The sequence below is a fragment of the Amphiura filiformis genome, chromosome 3 (genome assembly GCF_039555335.1).
Source record: "Amphiura filiformis chromosome 3, Afil_fr2py, whole genome shotgun sequence".
Taxonomy (NCBI): Eukaryota; Metazoa; Echinodermata; class Ophiuroidea; order Amphilepidida; family Amphiuridae; genus Amphiura; species Amphiura filiformis.
This window is the reverse complement of record NC_092630.1, coordinates 55877600-55894883: the sequence shown is the minus strand read 5'-3', so window position 1 is coordinate 55894883 and position 17284 is coordinate 55877600. Positions and strand designations below refer to the sequence as shown.

General features: G+C 37.1%; 1 protein-coding gene across 3 annotated transcripts in view; it reads right to left on the bottom strand.

The window, feature by feature from the left end:
- LOC140148784 (uncharacterized) overlaps positions 1-17284 on the bottom strand; it is a 190671-nt gene that overhangs the window by 60136 nt on the left and 113251 nt on the right. The window contains exon 1 of one of the 3 annotated variants that reach the window (XM_072170855.1): positions 3448-3699. The exons of the other annotated variants lie outside the window; for them this stretch is intronic. Coding sequence (XP_072026956.1) covers positions 3448-3477 — 30 coding nt within the window. The 5' untranslated portion in view covers positions 3478-3699. Of the gene's footprint in view, positions 1-3447; positions 3700-17284 lie in introns of those variants that run through there. 3 annotated transcript variants of the gene reach the window in all.

Genomic DNA, 17284 nt, shown 5'->3' with positions numbered 1-17284 from the left:
AACCACTATAACAATGTTACAAAACTAACACTATAGACTTGATAATATAATTATAACATCCACTGACAAAATGATTGCAACAATAGAACCTTTCTATACTATGATACTTTTTCTGCAATCAAATTAAGTGTGAGAAAGCTGAAGGCTCTTTTATTAGATTTCTTGCTTATTTCAATCATAATCTAATCACTTCATTAGCGCATTCATTGGAAGTATCCAAGTGTCCATAGTTCAAAGGTAAAGTCTAAAGTACACCGGGATTTATCAATCATTTATCTATCTTTCATACACCACACCTACTTGAAGAAGAAATGCTACATGAAGTAACTACTTACTTAAGACAGCAAGACAGAATTTCATTTTATACCAGACAATCATTCTCTATTTCACCATTTGTTCATTCAATGGGAGAGGAGACGGCATTAATTATTCAATGCGTAGAAAGAGTGATCAATAGCCAATTATAATCAATTATTAGCTACTCACGGTACCTACCTGGTACAACCCTATGAATCGGTCAGCCTGCAATGTCCCTTGTCACATGAGAGAATATTGTATTGTATAATTACAATGTACAAGGGAAAAGATAACCAGTCAATGTCCGACCTACCTAGGCCCTGATCAAGCAAGCAGGTCAGTGTTGCCAACATTTTTTACCCAAACAAGGGCAATTTTTCCATTTTTTACAATTCTTAACCAAAAGTACCAATTTCTGACAAATCTAGCCAAAACAAGGCTGATTTTTGAATATTCAAAAAAGTTACAAGCCATCCAAAAGTCACAATTGTGTAGCGCTATATTGGGAGTCACAGAGGGGAGGTTCAAATAACCCAAATTGGGCTCCAAAATGGCGCACTTGGTAAAACTGATGATGGTTCACAAATTATCATTGCCTTCAAATGTACAATGTATCATCAGCTGGGACTGAGATGAATTCATGCAATTAAGGGTTAGTATGGGAACCCAAGGGAACCCAACGACCGCCACGTTGTCCACTTCTGCTCAATAAGCCAGAAATATTCTAAATTGAAGACGATCTTGTCTCTTTAATAGGTTCCAAGTGGAAGCCATTACTGCTAAATGACCATAATATGCTGAGTGCTGGCATCGGGCTAAATAAGGCAATTTAGTCAGATACCTATAACAAAAAAAAGATAAAACGGTTCACTGTGAAAATGCACATCTCTGCCTCTTATTCCATTGTACTCGTATTTTAACGACTTTCCTACCAGAACTAATTTTTTTGTTTCATTTCTCCTTTTAACTACGATGAGGTTTGTTCTTCAGTAGCAAGTGTTGTTTAATTCCACTCCAGTGTAAAAAACAAGCTCAATTTGACTACAACTGTGTTCACAATTAACAGCACAAGTGCATTTAGGCTAAAACGAAATTCAATTTTCTAAAAGCATTGGTAAATATGATTAAACCTTTTGTAGATGTTACCCTGCGGGTGTGTGTTGTAAGACATGCATACTACTGGAGCACATTACACTTGGTTCTGTGAGAAAGTGGCACAAATCACTTGTACATCATGTAACAGGCTGCATTTCGTACATTTTATTTATGCCTAAGTGGAGCCTCAAATGATAGAATCCAGTGGCGTGTCCGGGGGGAGCACTTTGTTTAAAATCATATAAAATCAGCCGTTTTTTTGGTGATTTTAGCCATTAAGCCCCCGCATAACTCTGAAAGCCCCTCTGAGCCCCCCGCAGGAATAGATCCTGGACACGCCCGTGGAATCAGTTACCATAATAATTTCCTCAGTCCATCGACGTATGCACAGATAATGTTATGTAACCAAATTTTAAGATTTTCCAGCATAAGTTTAAAATATTGAATACATACATGTATTTATATTAAAAAGGGTGTTGGTCATAAGCAGATACCACAAAGTGACCCTTTCGAATTGGCAGACAAAAAAATTAGGCGGTAATAGGACATGTAGTATGGGCAATGCAAAGGCAATGGTCAGTGCCTGTGCAGGTCACATAACCATCCCTGGTAATCGCGTTCTAGATAGATACCCTGACCACCAGCATCACAACATGATTAGGAACGTCTAAAATAACAAGCAAGCAATCATCGTATTAATCTTCTTACATGTAGCATCCTCGGCAGTCAAGATTCGCTTGAGTGATGGAGACCTTGTTAATGATCTATCTCTATACTAAGAAACTAATTCTTAGTCAATTGCATACCACTATGTACAACTGAACACTAATCCTGCTACCAGTCTTGAATACATTGTATTATCTTGTCCTTAAACACTCGGGTAATTGAATTGGAATTGCAAATTTTTGACTAAGCAATGTGATGGAGGACACGATGCACGAACATCACATAATATTGATGATAGGTACTAGCAAATTTCTAATGGGGAATTTTAAGTAAGCAGTAGATAGGTGTACTTATAGCGACTATTAAACTTGTTCAGGAATGCAGTTCCTGCATGTATCATCTGGTTTAACAAAATTGAGATGAAACTTGATAAACCTCGTTAACTTAAGAATTGAGAGCTAATTAATTAATTAAAAGAAACAGATAATGAAAACATCCTAAAATGGCGTCAAATTGGGCTATTCCAGTTGAAATACACACTACCCCGTGGAAGATTTTGGAAATATCTTCCACAGGGGGAGCATGTTTTTCAAATGTAATTGGTCAGAGTTGATCATTTTGAAACTCTCTCTCCCCTTGTATTATGCCTTCACCTATCTATAGTATATCTTCACAACTGGATGAGTATTTCAAATGGAAGTTACCCAATTATCTATTCTATTCAAAACTCACAATCCCTCTGTAAAAGTTGTTAGCTAAATCTTCCACAGGGGTAGTGTGGATTTTAAATTGAATAGGCCAATTCACTGATGGTTTTAAAAGTACCTCTGGGGTAAAACTCACAAAAATTTAGCTTCATCTTGCATGCACCCTATTTTCTTGACAGTGCATGAACAGTATTATTAAAGTGTACACCATTTGAAAACAGCATCAATATATATTTTTTTCAAACTCCATTCACAATGAATATTAGCAAGCTGTCACCAACTGGTGACGGTGTCCATCACATCAGCAATGCAATATGCCATTGTTAGAAATAATAATAATGATGACCATTTCAAGACCACTCACAGCAAGTTATCCAAATTAAAAAACGCCAAAGTATTGATGTACCTATGTAATGCAATGATATAATCAAATACAGTGATGACAAGGTGCCACTGTTTAGCACAAGTATTACTAGATGGTGATGGTATATTGCTGCATGCCATAAACCACTAATGATGTTCGATTTCACTAGCTGTATAGTTGAGTCGTGACAAATGAGCCTCGAGTTATTTTTATACGTCCATGTGACCCACTGGTGCAAATTCACACTCTTAACAAAGTCGCCATCATTTCTTAAAATAGTGACATTATATATTGAAGTGCCAACAACATTAATATTACCTTTGCTAGTAATGAACCTCCATCAGCCATTGTTGCAGTCAAGCAGCTCTTTCATTTTCCCTCGTCGATAAAAGAAAAGAAATATATGGCTAACTGGCAGGTGGTATTATGTTCATTGTAGTGCTGAATTAGTCTTTTTTTTCACTGCTGCATGAGAGAATTTTTGTACTTCCTGTTAAAAGACGATATATTTTCAGTTGTAATTTAGACACGGGTGACTAGTGAAGAATGACCACTTATTTGAATAATATACAATACCCATGTTGGTGTCGGCTGGTGGCAGGCAAATAGGTAGTTAGTTAGCATAGTGCATTAATGGGGTGTGTGTGTGTTTTCCTGTCCTTCCCTATGGTAACAGACCTCACAAGAGTGATCGTCCGTCCGCCGTCGCACTAGTTCATATCATGCTCATCAATGCAGCACTGCATATCCACATATACACTTGAAACACTTCTCAGCTTCAGGGTGAGTTTACTACCATGTACATCAACAAGGAAGCAAGGAGTGTTTTTAAAACGGAACCACAAGGAAAGAGAAATCATCAAATGCAGGCTAGCATGTGACCTGTAATGTAGTTAGAGCCGAGATGCCAAGCTAAGCAAACAGAAATCAGATTTAGTTTGGTCAGCCTTAAAAAGCTATGTCCACCACTTTACTGCCTAGCCTTTGCATAGCTGGATCTTTATAAGTACAGTACAGAGGGTGGTGATCCACTGTACAATTTGCCTTTGCCCTTCCTTACTGTTTGCATAACAGTTATATGCAAATGTTGCCTTGATACCAATGTTTACTTTGTAATTGTGAGAATTACTACATGTACCTGGTTTCTTTTTCCCTGCTACTGATCATACCTGTGGTAGCTTGTGTGCATGTACTTCAGCATTAAACCCCAGATTTCCTAATGCAGGCGTCACTCTGCAGCCTGGACCCACCCTCCTCAGGTCATCACCTTTCTTCACCTGAGCCAATTATTTGTAAGGTCAGGATTTCACCATCCCTTCACATACTTTACAAAAAGCAAAGGCAAAGCATCACTCTTATCAGCAAATGTGTTAGTCCAGGCTTCACCCTTTGAAATATTTCCATAGGTGAGGCTTCACTTTTGTGAACCAACTATCATTGGGGATTTATAGGAAGCATGGCGACAGGTAATGGATACGATGTCACATCACCAGAAAACACAAATTACTAGTCAAAGCTTCACACCTTTCATGATTTGTAATAGGTAAAGCTTCACCCAATGAAGAACAAAGAACGTCAGGACTTCACTACAACAACAAATAGGTCAGGGTCAGGCTTAGGCGTCTAATAGACGTCTATATTTGGTGACCTCTGAGGAGGGTGGGTCCAGGATGCAGAGTGATGCTTGCATAAATTGTATGTACTATACTAAATACACACAAGCACATACACAGTATAGACATATCAGCTAGTCATTTAACTATCATTACATAGTGAGCTTACCTGACGTCAGTCAATGCCTGATGGCAGGGACCGTGAGAATATATCACAGACAGAGCAGGATTCCCATACACGTACAGCCATCCTCCACCAATCCCACATAGCGCACTTTTCCGCTCTGCTTAATTGCCTGCTACTCAATGTACACCATTTCGTCTCCGATGACCCCATATTACAAAACGGAGTATTGTTTTTGTCATTACCTAACAGCATTTTGATAATTCTTTTCCCGTAGCTGTCTCCTGAACCACGACAAAGTAAATGAGTAGTGAGCAATAGATATGTACATTCCCTCACACAGCAGTGCGTATGTGTGTGCTGCTGTTGTAAAACTGCCGTGTGCGTAATACACAGCCACTCCTGCACACCACCTATATCATAATGACCAAAGTCGACTGCACACATGTTCGGCGGTTGCAGCAAGAGCTAGCACCTTGCTGGTGCAAAGAGACAATGGGTTAGTTCATTTGGAAAATTGGGTTTGTAAAGAAAACCTTGAACATAACAACCATCATCAGCTTGCAAATATTATTCTGCTATAGCACATCACAATTTCTGTAGCTACCAATGTATGCTTTGCAGTAAGAAAATAGATTGCTGCTACACGTGTGTTTCTGAATCATCTACTGGAGTACATCCCTGGGTAGCCCCAAAAGTTGCAATGAATTGAAAGAGTGGTATTGTAAAGAACTGTTCAACTGGGATACTTCAATTCAAAAGAGACCAGTTATTCTAATGCAAATTACACCTCAAAAGCTGCTGAAGAATGTACATGCATGTCTGCTACCTGGAAGGTGCATACATACACACAGACAAAAGAGTAAGGGCGGTGCATTACCTTGGTGTGGTGAATGGACAGGGCATTCCTATGCTATAGACTTATATAGAATCCAATAAAAGAATCAATGGAGTCTTAATAATCAAAGGATAGAACCCTTGTGAAAAGAATCAATGACAGTAACCTATGGGCAATGGTACAGCAGTTTCACATGATAGTATAATACCTCTTCCAAATTTGAAATTGATCCCAAATAGTGGTCTTTCTTACACCACTTTCTTTTTACTTTATACTGAACATATTTTTATGAGGGCCAATTGATGGACCTTTTGTTACATATATACCTCTTGTCATGTGACACTATTGGAAGGCCTGGAAAATATGTGTTTTTCCTGGTAAGAGATAAATTTCCCTCCAACTTAGCAGGATTTCCCACCATATCTTATGTATTTCTTTATCCAGAAAAGCAAAATTTCCTTCAAATTACCAAAAATTCCCGTCAAGGAGATTGCCAAATTGCCTATTTTTCCCAGGCCTGATTATTGGGGAAAAACACACTCTTTTCCAATTCTATATTTTTAATCAGTTTCATTTGAAAATAGATAAATAAAATCAGGATGAATTAAAACAAGATACTGCGACTAATTGAACCAGCCAGAAGAAGCATATTATGTGAAAATGTGAATCTGAACGTGCCAATCAATCTAAGAAGAAGCAATCACACACATGTCAAGACATTAATTTTCATGGGCTAATTACAGCTAATTTTCAAAGGGTTCTATAATTAAAGCACTCCATACTGAGCAAGTAGAACAATCATTGGACGACTGATGCGCAAACTTCATTAGATACTCGGTAGTGAATGAGAGAACCATCTTTATTGATCGGTTCGAGCCAGTGGCTTTTATTTAGCGGGTTTGTTACGAGAATGTAATGAGATGTCATAAGGAAATAGACCCAACGTGGCATTTTATAAAGTGAGACAGTAATCATGGTAATTGACTGACAATTCATGACAAGGATAAAATTACCCAACAATGTCATCAACCCAAAGTTGAATGTGAAATAATTGTATTGGAAATAATACACATTTTTTTTATTAAAATGTGTCATTTCTGGGGTTCATTTGATGATTAATCATATTTATTAAGGCAACATGACCGAATGAGACAGATGTTGGTAAATGAAAATTTGTGGAAAAAAAGTGCAGTGATATACGCTATGCAAATGCATAAACCCACAATGATGGGTGGGTTTTCAGTGGCGACCAAATGGGGGAACATTTGGCCAAAAGTGCCTTAAAAGCACCAAATTTGGGTGCTTATTGGGGAAATTGGTACACTGATGGGTTGCAAAAACAGCAAAAAGTAGGTATAGAGAAAGTCAGCATCTGAAAGTTTGCATGGAACATCCCTGAACAAAATTTTTCAAAGACCCCCCCTCCCCGGGTGTTTGTGCATGCTGCCACTCTTTCTACACAGGAAACCAATTTGGCAGAACACTATTTTCTCAGTCTCCCTCATTTATCTGATTTTGTATCCACTCAAAACCAACATATCATCTTCTGCAGCAATTCTGTATTGCTAATTTTTGCATCATGAAAACGTACACCTAATACTCCCCCACTGCGCCAAATTAAACTCATGCACAAAATTACATGGCTCTTTCACTAGTTCACCATCAGTTTGCTGCATGCTATACTTATTAGGAAGGCTCCTCACTTAAACAGTTGAGTACACACTTGCCTCACAACCTGCGTGAGAGAGAGAGAGAGATGGAGAGAGGTAGAGCGATTCATTACACCAAGGTTAACCTTGACTTGTACTTGAATTGCTAATGATGAATATCTAGCTTACGGTAATCAATATCGGTCGGTTGAGAGACTTGGTGGTAACATGATGGCACTGTGGTTTTCACATCATCTTGTTCATTGTGGAACGCATTTTGCCGTGTCCAATTTCTTGTCAAAATAGGATCTATTCGCTCAAGTCTACTTTTGAGTTGCGAGATGATGTCAAAAGCCTCGTTCCCCTCTCTTTAATGCATTCTAATACTTCACATTGCAAACTATTATTAGTACATGAGTAGTGAAGCCCACGTGTAGTACATGTATGCATGTAGTGGCCAGGCCACAAAGGGTACCTCCGTCTTAATGACCAACTTGTATATTTACGAAATATCACGTACCTTCAATTGTATTGGTACTGATATTGCAAGCTAGGTTTTGTATATTGACAGTACTTGACATGGGTTATGCTGACAGTAGACATAACTATTAGGCCAAATAAAAAAATAAACATGTTTCACGTCCCCTCCCGCTTCCTTTTTTGAGGTTTCCTCAAATATATTTTTATTTTTGAAATTCAGTTATAACTTTTCAAAAATATGTCTAGGAAGTTGGGATGTATTCTATAGCCTTGTTAAGATACAAGAAACACTTTAGGAAGGTTTTGTGATCATTAGAGGGGGTGTAACTCTCAGAACAACAAATATAAAAGGGCCTCCTCCTTTTTCCAGGCATTATTGTATACGCTAAAACAGCTCTAATTATGGGTATTTACACCAATTTTGCGATAAAAAATAGAAAATAATAAGCCCCCTCTTCCTCCTTTTTTTGAAAACCTGGACGTGAAACATGTTTTATTTTTTACTTGGCCTTATGATTATCGGACAAGGTTCAATAATGCTCTAGAGCATTTAAACTTGACACATTAACACATAATGCAACCTATACTTATTATACTTAAAGAAGCAATATTATTTAACTTGGAGCTGCTTCAGAACTGTTAGTTCATTTTCATTTTGTCCATTTGCCTCCCGGATTTGACTATCAGCTAGCAGTAGCAATACCTCGCTACACCCAATCCCATCCCAAATTTTACTTGGTCAAATTTTTTGTAGATGTAAATTCTAGCTCAAGGGAGGTTGATTGCAGCAAAAAAAATCACATCCACAAATATGTATCATGATTAGAGAGTTGTTCATTTTGCCCATCACAACTGCAGCAGCTAACCTAGCGATGCCTCCATCCAAATTTAACTTAAGTTCTTATTTGTAGATGTAAATTCAAGCTCAAGGTCGCTTGCAACAAAATTTCACATCCACAAATCTAAACGATCGTCTGAGTTGTTCATTTCGCCCATTTAGAACCACAGCTAACCCAGCAATGCCTCACTACATACTCCCTCAGTAATTCAATTTGTACTCAACGATGTACATGTATTAAGTTTGAAAGAGAAAAACAGCATGAAAATGAATGATGTACCGATGAACAAAAACCTGTCATGCCGCAGCATTTCCCCGAAAGAAACTTGTTGACCGAAGCATCCTCTTATAAACCAGATGCCTTTCCTGTCTGCAGGCACTGACAATGAAGATTGGTAAGACTGGGTTTACAGCACAGTACATCTTTTCAATCAGAGCTATACCTCGCAGGAGGCATAGAGCAATGCCAGAGGTAGTGCATTATGTGTGAACATACCCTGGGAATATATGCACACCTTGGAAGATAACTTGTAATTTCCTTGTCCTTAAGGGTATACTACCATCATCAGGGATAATAGTACACCATGCACTTGACCTCCATATAATCGGAGATAGTACATAATATTTAACATTTTCAATAATATTTTGTAGGTTTCCGTACAATGTAGACCCTCTTCGGTGTCATGTCAGTCATATGACTTGTAAGTCATAAAAAATTTCAGTCATATCAAGTATGCATGTTGTTCTCATGTCAAAGCTTATTTCATGTCTAGGTATCTAAAACCTATATGCAATATGCTCTTCATATGCAAATACTCAAATGAAGATTAGGAGTTTACATCACAGCACAGGCCTGAGGGGGTGTCACATCATCAATTTTTGGTGGGTATTTTTCCCCGCAATTCATCCGTGTTGGGTTTTTGGCAGCTAACACCAAACCGGTACAGGGGGTCTTTCGACCTGCAAGCGGTCAAAATCATAAGTCTTTGTTGGCTTTCTGGTTGACAATTGCCTGGAAAAAAATCAGAAATGTGAAGAATGAGCAAATTATAGGCCTTTTAGAGCTGCAATTATCAAAATCAAGGGTGCGGCGCCGTTTTGACAAAATTCAGGGCTTTCAGGCACACTTCATGAAGATTTCCAAGAAGTCTATGTCTGTACTATGAAATCACTTTTTGTATGAAGTTGTTGTTGCTACTGGTTGTTTTCGAGGAAAAACATATTGACATCAATACCTGTTAGTACCCTGTGTCTATTCTTGTCATCCACTTTAGAGTTTAAACTGAAATACAAATTATATAATGCTTTCGCTCAGGAAGGACATTTATGCATGGTTGTAACCTAATGTGCCTCATAGACATACATCAACAAACTAGCTCACATCCAGGTACGGATTTGAATGTCAACGATGTGACAGTAATTTGGTAGGCAGCGTTAAATGTTTGCATTACAATAAATGAGAAGTCTTCATAAAACAAATTGATTAATAAATAAACAATATACATCACAATATATATTAAGCTTTATGATTTCATCTGACACTTTGCTTAGAACTCTCTTACTGGATTCAATTTGCCCTGCCGTGTTTGAAACCCCTGATAACTACTGCTTTTCTTACAGCATTTCTGATTGGTTAAACTATGCGATATATTCATCAGAGTGGCCAATCAAAATACAGTTTCTAGAACTCAATCCTATATAGCCGCCTACCACCTTTCATACGATGCTGCTGATTGGCTTAATAAATCATAATTGTCTTCTTGCAACCAATCAGCAGGTAGTATTCACAGGGCTAATTATGCAGACTGAATAATTTAGATCCCATGAAACAAATTGGAGTCGTTTATAGTTGGCAATTGTCAAGTTTCTTTTCTTTTGCAGGATATTGCCCTTAAAAGGTGAAGTCTAATGAAACCTACATCAATTCAAATTGAAACATTGTGTTGTTTTCTACAGAAACCTCAACATCATCCCCAAGGAAGGCAGGTAAGGAGTGAAGTTGTTAGTCACATTAGTGGACACTTTTGACATCAAAAAGATCACCCACGACTAACTGTGTACAAGCTGCTTGTATATCCACTGCTCAGTGCCAGAAGTGGTTAAGTACAACAGCTGCCCTGTGAACATTTGGCAATTTACACACAGTATATTGTAGTCATCTACACATGGCAGCTATTGCACTTACCCACTTTTGGCTCTGAGCAGCCGAGTATAATACAACATTCAAAAAGTCACTATCAAATTAGGTGGAAAGATTTTACAGTCCATTTGCATTACACAAATTGGCAGACACTTTAAATTATTTTTTGTGAAGAAAATCACTATCTTTTAATTAAATTTCATCACTGATATTATCTTCATCAAACAAACCCGTGCCCCTCCCCAATGACATTGATCTGAAGAAATTAAGAGACTATAAGAATAGAAAGTTATCATCCCAGTCCCATCACTCTATGAACTATCGGATACACATGCATTTGGTAAAAAAACACCCCTTTATATCATAAAATTAAAACCTTTTTCGAGCCTATTACCTTTTTTGTGAGATCAATGATTTTTAATGTTCCTCTTTTTAAACAGAACAAACAGATGAAATCTGAAGTTTAGACATTGACTTGCCCTGCTTATACTCACAAAACCAATGATTCACAACAATTTCTCATGAACTGACCAGGACAAAAATACTTCTTTTTAGGATTTCAAAAAGACTATTTTAATGGAACAAAATACTCTTTTTCTGGAGTCAACATGGGAAAAAAATCACAAAATGAAGTTTTCCACCACCATGTGTACCCAATAGTTCGGAAAGTGACCAGGTCAGTGGCTATTTTCAATGCCATTCTCAAACAGTGTGATCTGCATGTAACATGCATTTAAATGAAACCACTAGCAAAGCTATAATAAACCACTTTGGTCTAACAAGTCTTCAAACAAGCCATGGAACATATTGGTTGTGACAGGTGATTTGTTCTCTCAAATTGGACAAGAATGAAGCTATCATGGTAGTAGTTCCACTGGTATAGGAGCTACCTGCTATACTAGTGCCCAAGGGGAATGGCCCAAGTGGACCGTAATTTAAACAGGAAAATGGTGAACAGATCCGTAATTGTTGAGTTGAGCCTAAGAAATGAAGGTGTCTATCAGGTTAAAAATAGACAATTGATGCTCTTCAAAACAAACATTTGGAAATGTGACTTTTCTTTTGTTTTACCTCCTTTGTTTAACTCAAAATTAAAAGGGTACATAATTGATAGAGACAACTAACATTTTGTGGGGTAAAATTTAAAAAAAAGCTTTTTTATATAAAATGTTACAATATTGTTTTGAATAAGTGCTGGTAATCATAAGCTATCATACATTCAATTTTTATATAGAGCTCTGTAAGTGACTAATTTATCAAAAGGCCAGTAACTATCTAAAAAAATTAAACAAATATTGTAATAATTCAAATGGTTGGGAAGTGTTGAAAATGCCATCTTCTTGCAGCGACATACTTCCATGCTTATTTTAAAAAATTCACACATTTCACAACATCATTTGTTTTCACATGGCTACTTTACATGGTTTCTTGTACGCACTACATCCTTCGCTCACATTCTTTGTTTTAACCGCTGTTGCACCCAAATATTTACCAAACCCTTGCTTGTTCGCACTCGCAACAACCACCTTATAACACCCCGGCCTAGCAGTACATGACATCACTATATAACTTTCCCATTTATCCAATCACTGAGGGAATAACGATCCAGGTGCGATTCCATTAGCCAATCAGAGGGGAATTTATTTCCAGTGCTATGAGGCTCCCGAGACATGAGTGATACCTGGTTTAACTTCTGAATTCAATGTGCTTACTGCTAGCACAATTTGGGTCAAACTGCAACAAAATTACTATTCAATGCTCTTATGTGAACATTAGGCTATTCCAGTTGAAATCCACACCCCCTGTGGAAGATATGACCTTACTCCCAGGACCTTACTCTTCTACATGCACAGGGGATGTAGATTTCACAATGGGGTTACCTAAATGGGTAACTCCATTTGAAATCTACACCCCCTGTTTGGGAGATTGAGGTCATGTCTTCAAAAGGGGGTGTATGGATTTCAACTAGAATAGCCCATCGGGTTTTTTAATTACGATAATGGTAGTTTCTGCTTTACTATCCTGTTTCTGAGAAGATACTTTATTTTCCTGTGAATTCTGTACAGAAGCCAAAGTCATGACCTTTAATAAAATCTTGGATTTGCTCAAAAGGTGCATTTCGAATAAACCTGAAACATATACATCTATGTGTTTCTCTATTCTTATTTCTCGCAACATAATACATTTGATTGCTTTTTTTCTTGCAACATTTGAAGCTTTCATCCAGTTTACTCCAATACAATATATGATACACATTGACACCAGAATTTTGAAAAAAAAATACTATAGTTTGATCAGCTCGTAATCGACGGGCCTTATAACATCGCAGATTGATATCAATCAATTTTATTTTGAGAATCGTCTTGTGACATCTCGGCAGAAGCATTACGAATTATGAAGTGGAGTTTTATACTTTGTCTACTTCCTTTAACATGCAAAATGTAGACCATAAAGTCAACTATATCACTTTTAACGTCGGTCTACTTTTCGGAGTAGTGGTAAAAGCCTAACAATTAGTGCGATTACGAGCTGATCAAACTATACGCCATTTCATCTTCAAGCTTAAAATATTACATGTGTTTGTTTGGGTAATTGATCGTTTATAAATGTTTGTTAATATTTTACAAAACATTCTAAACTAAGGCTTAATGCAAATGCATTTACACATAGATGTGGATTACCAAATCCAATATTAGTGACATTTGCACTACCTATTATCAGTTTGCTCTGGTCTTCATTTCAAACAAGTATATTGTTATATTGTCAAATGTTCACATACAATATTATACATACCTTTGTAGCAATGAAGTTAATGAGTCTTTGAATGTCAATACCACATGTCCATTCATTTAATACTCCACATTACAAGTTTAAGTACACAACACACCACCCACGTTTCCACGCCGATTTCTCCCCAAAAGTGGGTGATCTTTTTTGCAAAACAATATTTAACACAAATCGAAAGTACCACCACACCCAGTCTTTGTCAATGGCTACTGCAATACATATTAAAATTGGATCACAAAATAAATTTATCTTCCTACCTGTAATTACTAGTGATGGAGCAGTTAAAACATTAAATGTCATCAAGTTCAAGTTCAATGCCATTTTGCTTTCAGGATTTCACATGGTACAATAGCAATGGCTATAAAGATCATGTCATTCTCATAGACACATGGTATTATTCTGAAACCCCAAGGGAAATTACTCAGGCAGTCAATGTATGATTAAGAGGATTGCACAGACAAGATTTGATTGAGTCAATTTTGCTCATTTCAAATTGTCTTACAGTGCATTGAATGTAATACTTGCATATTAATAGTGCAGTGTATTGAATAAATTCTTCGAACAATATTAACCCTAAAGGCCTATAATATGCATCCCATGTGATGTCAGGACACAAAGTTACATGCACAGAATCGCTGGCCATGCCCCAGCGAAACCCTGTGGCTAAAGATTGGTGATTTTGGGCTTGGCACATGAAGGGTCTAAGGTTCGATTCCTGGGGATACCAAGTGACTTCTTTGTTCATCTACCCTCATCCACCCGGCCACCCCCGGCTTATGGCAAAAAAAATGGGGAAAATCAGCCTATTTGGCGCACATTTGAACCACTTAGTCGCCAATAACTACAAAACAAAATACTTATATTAAATAGAAACTCACTGCAAAATATATGAAATTATGAACGTCACATTAACTACCGCAAACTATAAAATCATTACTAAACCATCCAACCTCCTAGTTCAGTTTTTACTATGCTTACTCAAGCTTACAACATCCCTATGTACAACATCTGTATTCCTAAAACAAAAGTAAACACAAAAGATTAGCCACAACACTGGTGAGAAAATATCAATTCCATTTCTACATAGGTGTAAGAAATTATTGTTTTTCATTTGCAACATATGCACCTACCTAGCTATTGCTGTGTCTTGTCACCTAGCACAATACAAACTTCACACCTTCACTCTGTATGTGTGTATTCACTTGCATACCCTTGATCAGTACACTGGCATGGCCAGCAGCTGGTTGCTGGCATTGCTAGTCTATTCCACATGCCTCACTACAAGTAATAAATACGGACGTGCAGTCGGACAGACTGCGTAAGAGACCGATTCAATGAGCTGCAGATTCAGTTGCGAGAGTCACCTGTAATTGTTAGACTGTGCGTTGAACGATAATGATGGGAGCTAATGAAATGGTGGCCGTAGACAAGGGATTTACGGTCTAGTATTCAGATGAATATTTCCAAGTCCAAGGTTAGTCACCTGATCAGAGGTCCAGTCCTGTAACTTAAAATCTTGTAGGGATGATGCTAATAATAATACACAGGTTGGTAACCATAGAGCACCAGATGCAATTTCTAGTGATGTAGTAGGGAACCACATATCAAACCAGAGCATGGGCGTCAATCCCGGGGTGACAGGGGGACGTGTCCCTATCACCTTTTGACAAAATGATCCATTTTTTGTTCTTTTCAGCCACTTTTTAACAATTTTGGCCAGGTGTCCCTCCACATTTCAAGCCGCATTGCTGCTAATGAACCAGAGCCAATAAGAAAGTCACAATTCAACATTGGGAAAAAAACGGGGATCCGCTCAGAAATGACGTCGTACACATGAGTGACGACATTTTTTCCAAACGCCCCAAGATTCCCTCTGTAAGCAAAATGACCCATTCAAGCAAATTTTTTGTGTGTTTTTTCCCAAAATATTTGCCTCAACAAGTGTTTGCCTAAATTTTGTCCCCCTAATACATCAACCAATCTTTTTGGCTAACATTGGACACTTATCAATCCCTACAAATGGACAACTGTCAAAAACGAGAAACTATAATGTAGGAATTTAGAACCAAACATCAATTTGCTAAATAAGCAGACCAAAAAGGTACCCTACCATTTTTCATGAAAAGCAGCCTTTTTTGACCCATTAATACATCCTACGTAACCTGCCACCACTAAAAAACAACCCTTTTCAAATGTTTTTTTTAGTCATGCATGTCAATTGTCATGTGTCCATCATTAACTTGTGATGCCCCAAATCTACAACAAAAGTAGGGAAAAGGCACATTTAATACCACAGAGGCTTCAATAATGTGCAATTGTGCATATTTATAAGCTATGAAGATTAAAAGGTTTTGGAATGCACCAGACCTAATAATTTTGAGATGATCTGTATCAAGCAAAAAGCCAACTTCCTGTATCTTCACTGCTTATTCTTACAATCATGTGAGCTTACCTTTACCTTCTATGGTCCCTCTTTGATTGTGTTACCACATATCAGTACTGTTTTTAACAATCTATTGCTGCCAGCGCAGGATGGTATCTGACTGAACATGGATACTCGATGCTCATACTAAAGACCTTCATACATTGCCAATGCTTTCACAATAATATTTTGAACGCATCTAGCTTGTCTCCTCACCAAGCAGGTATAATACATCTTCAGTCTGAAACCTTATAATCAATGTAAACTGATCATGTTGTTAGGGGATCATCCTCATTAATATTCATGAGCAATATATTTGAAAGGACAGAAAGGGCAGAGGCACTCCAAACTGAGAGGTTCAAATTTCTCTTGATCTTTCCCATTATGTATTGTACTATGAAATATACATGTATATTGACTAAACATTTCATAGATTTTATTATCACCAAATATTGTAAATATTGACATGGTTTTATTACTAATTTAGGGCTTAGGCTTAAATATTAGTGCTAGTCACAAAAATATCAATGTGAACTTTCTTATAAATAATGCTTTCTTTATTAAACTTCCTGTGTTATTTAGTGATTGCCAATGATCTAAGTTACCATACAAAGCTTTGATGAAAAGAAATATCTTCTGTTATGTTATGTACCATTTTAGCGGCATTTTATTGCATCTTCGCCTTTTCTCAAAACCCTCTGCCTTTCAAAGTTAGGCCTAAAATAAGGAAGTTTGTATTGCTTTTAAAAGCCCAAAAAAGTTAGGGTCGGTCGGTCAGCATAATTTTAAATATATATTTTGCCACAAAATAATATGGTAAACAATGATTTGAAAGGTTTGTAAAGCTTGTTTCTTTAAGATATCAAAGTTGCATGGTTACAAACAGGCAAAACATTTTGCTAATTTTTTATGCCAAATACATGAAAATTCAAATATGGAAAAAAAGTGACCCTATTTTTTCAGATTTTATAGTCCGTCGGAATTGCTTCAATTAGCTATTGGTTAATTTTTTGAAATGTCATAATTCATTTTGATACATATCACATTCTGGAGTAAAATTCCATTCTGCAGTTCATGTACTGGAAGTATACATTTTATATTTGTTTAGTTTGTGCAATTGTTTGTCCATTTTTAATGTCTTAACTTTTTTCCCAAAGTGGGTGGAAACTATTAATTGGCACTGTCATATTTGTGTGGTGTGTATTTTGAGTTCAATAACATGCACCAAACATTGACAAGTCATTTTTTTAAATACAAACAATTT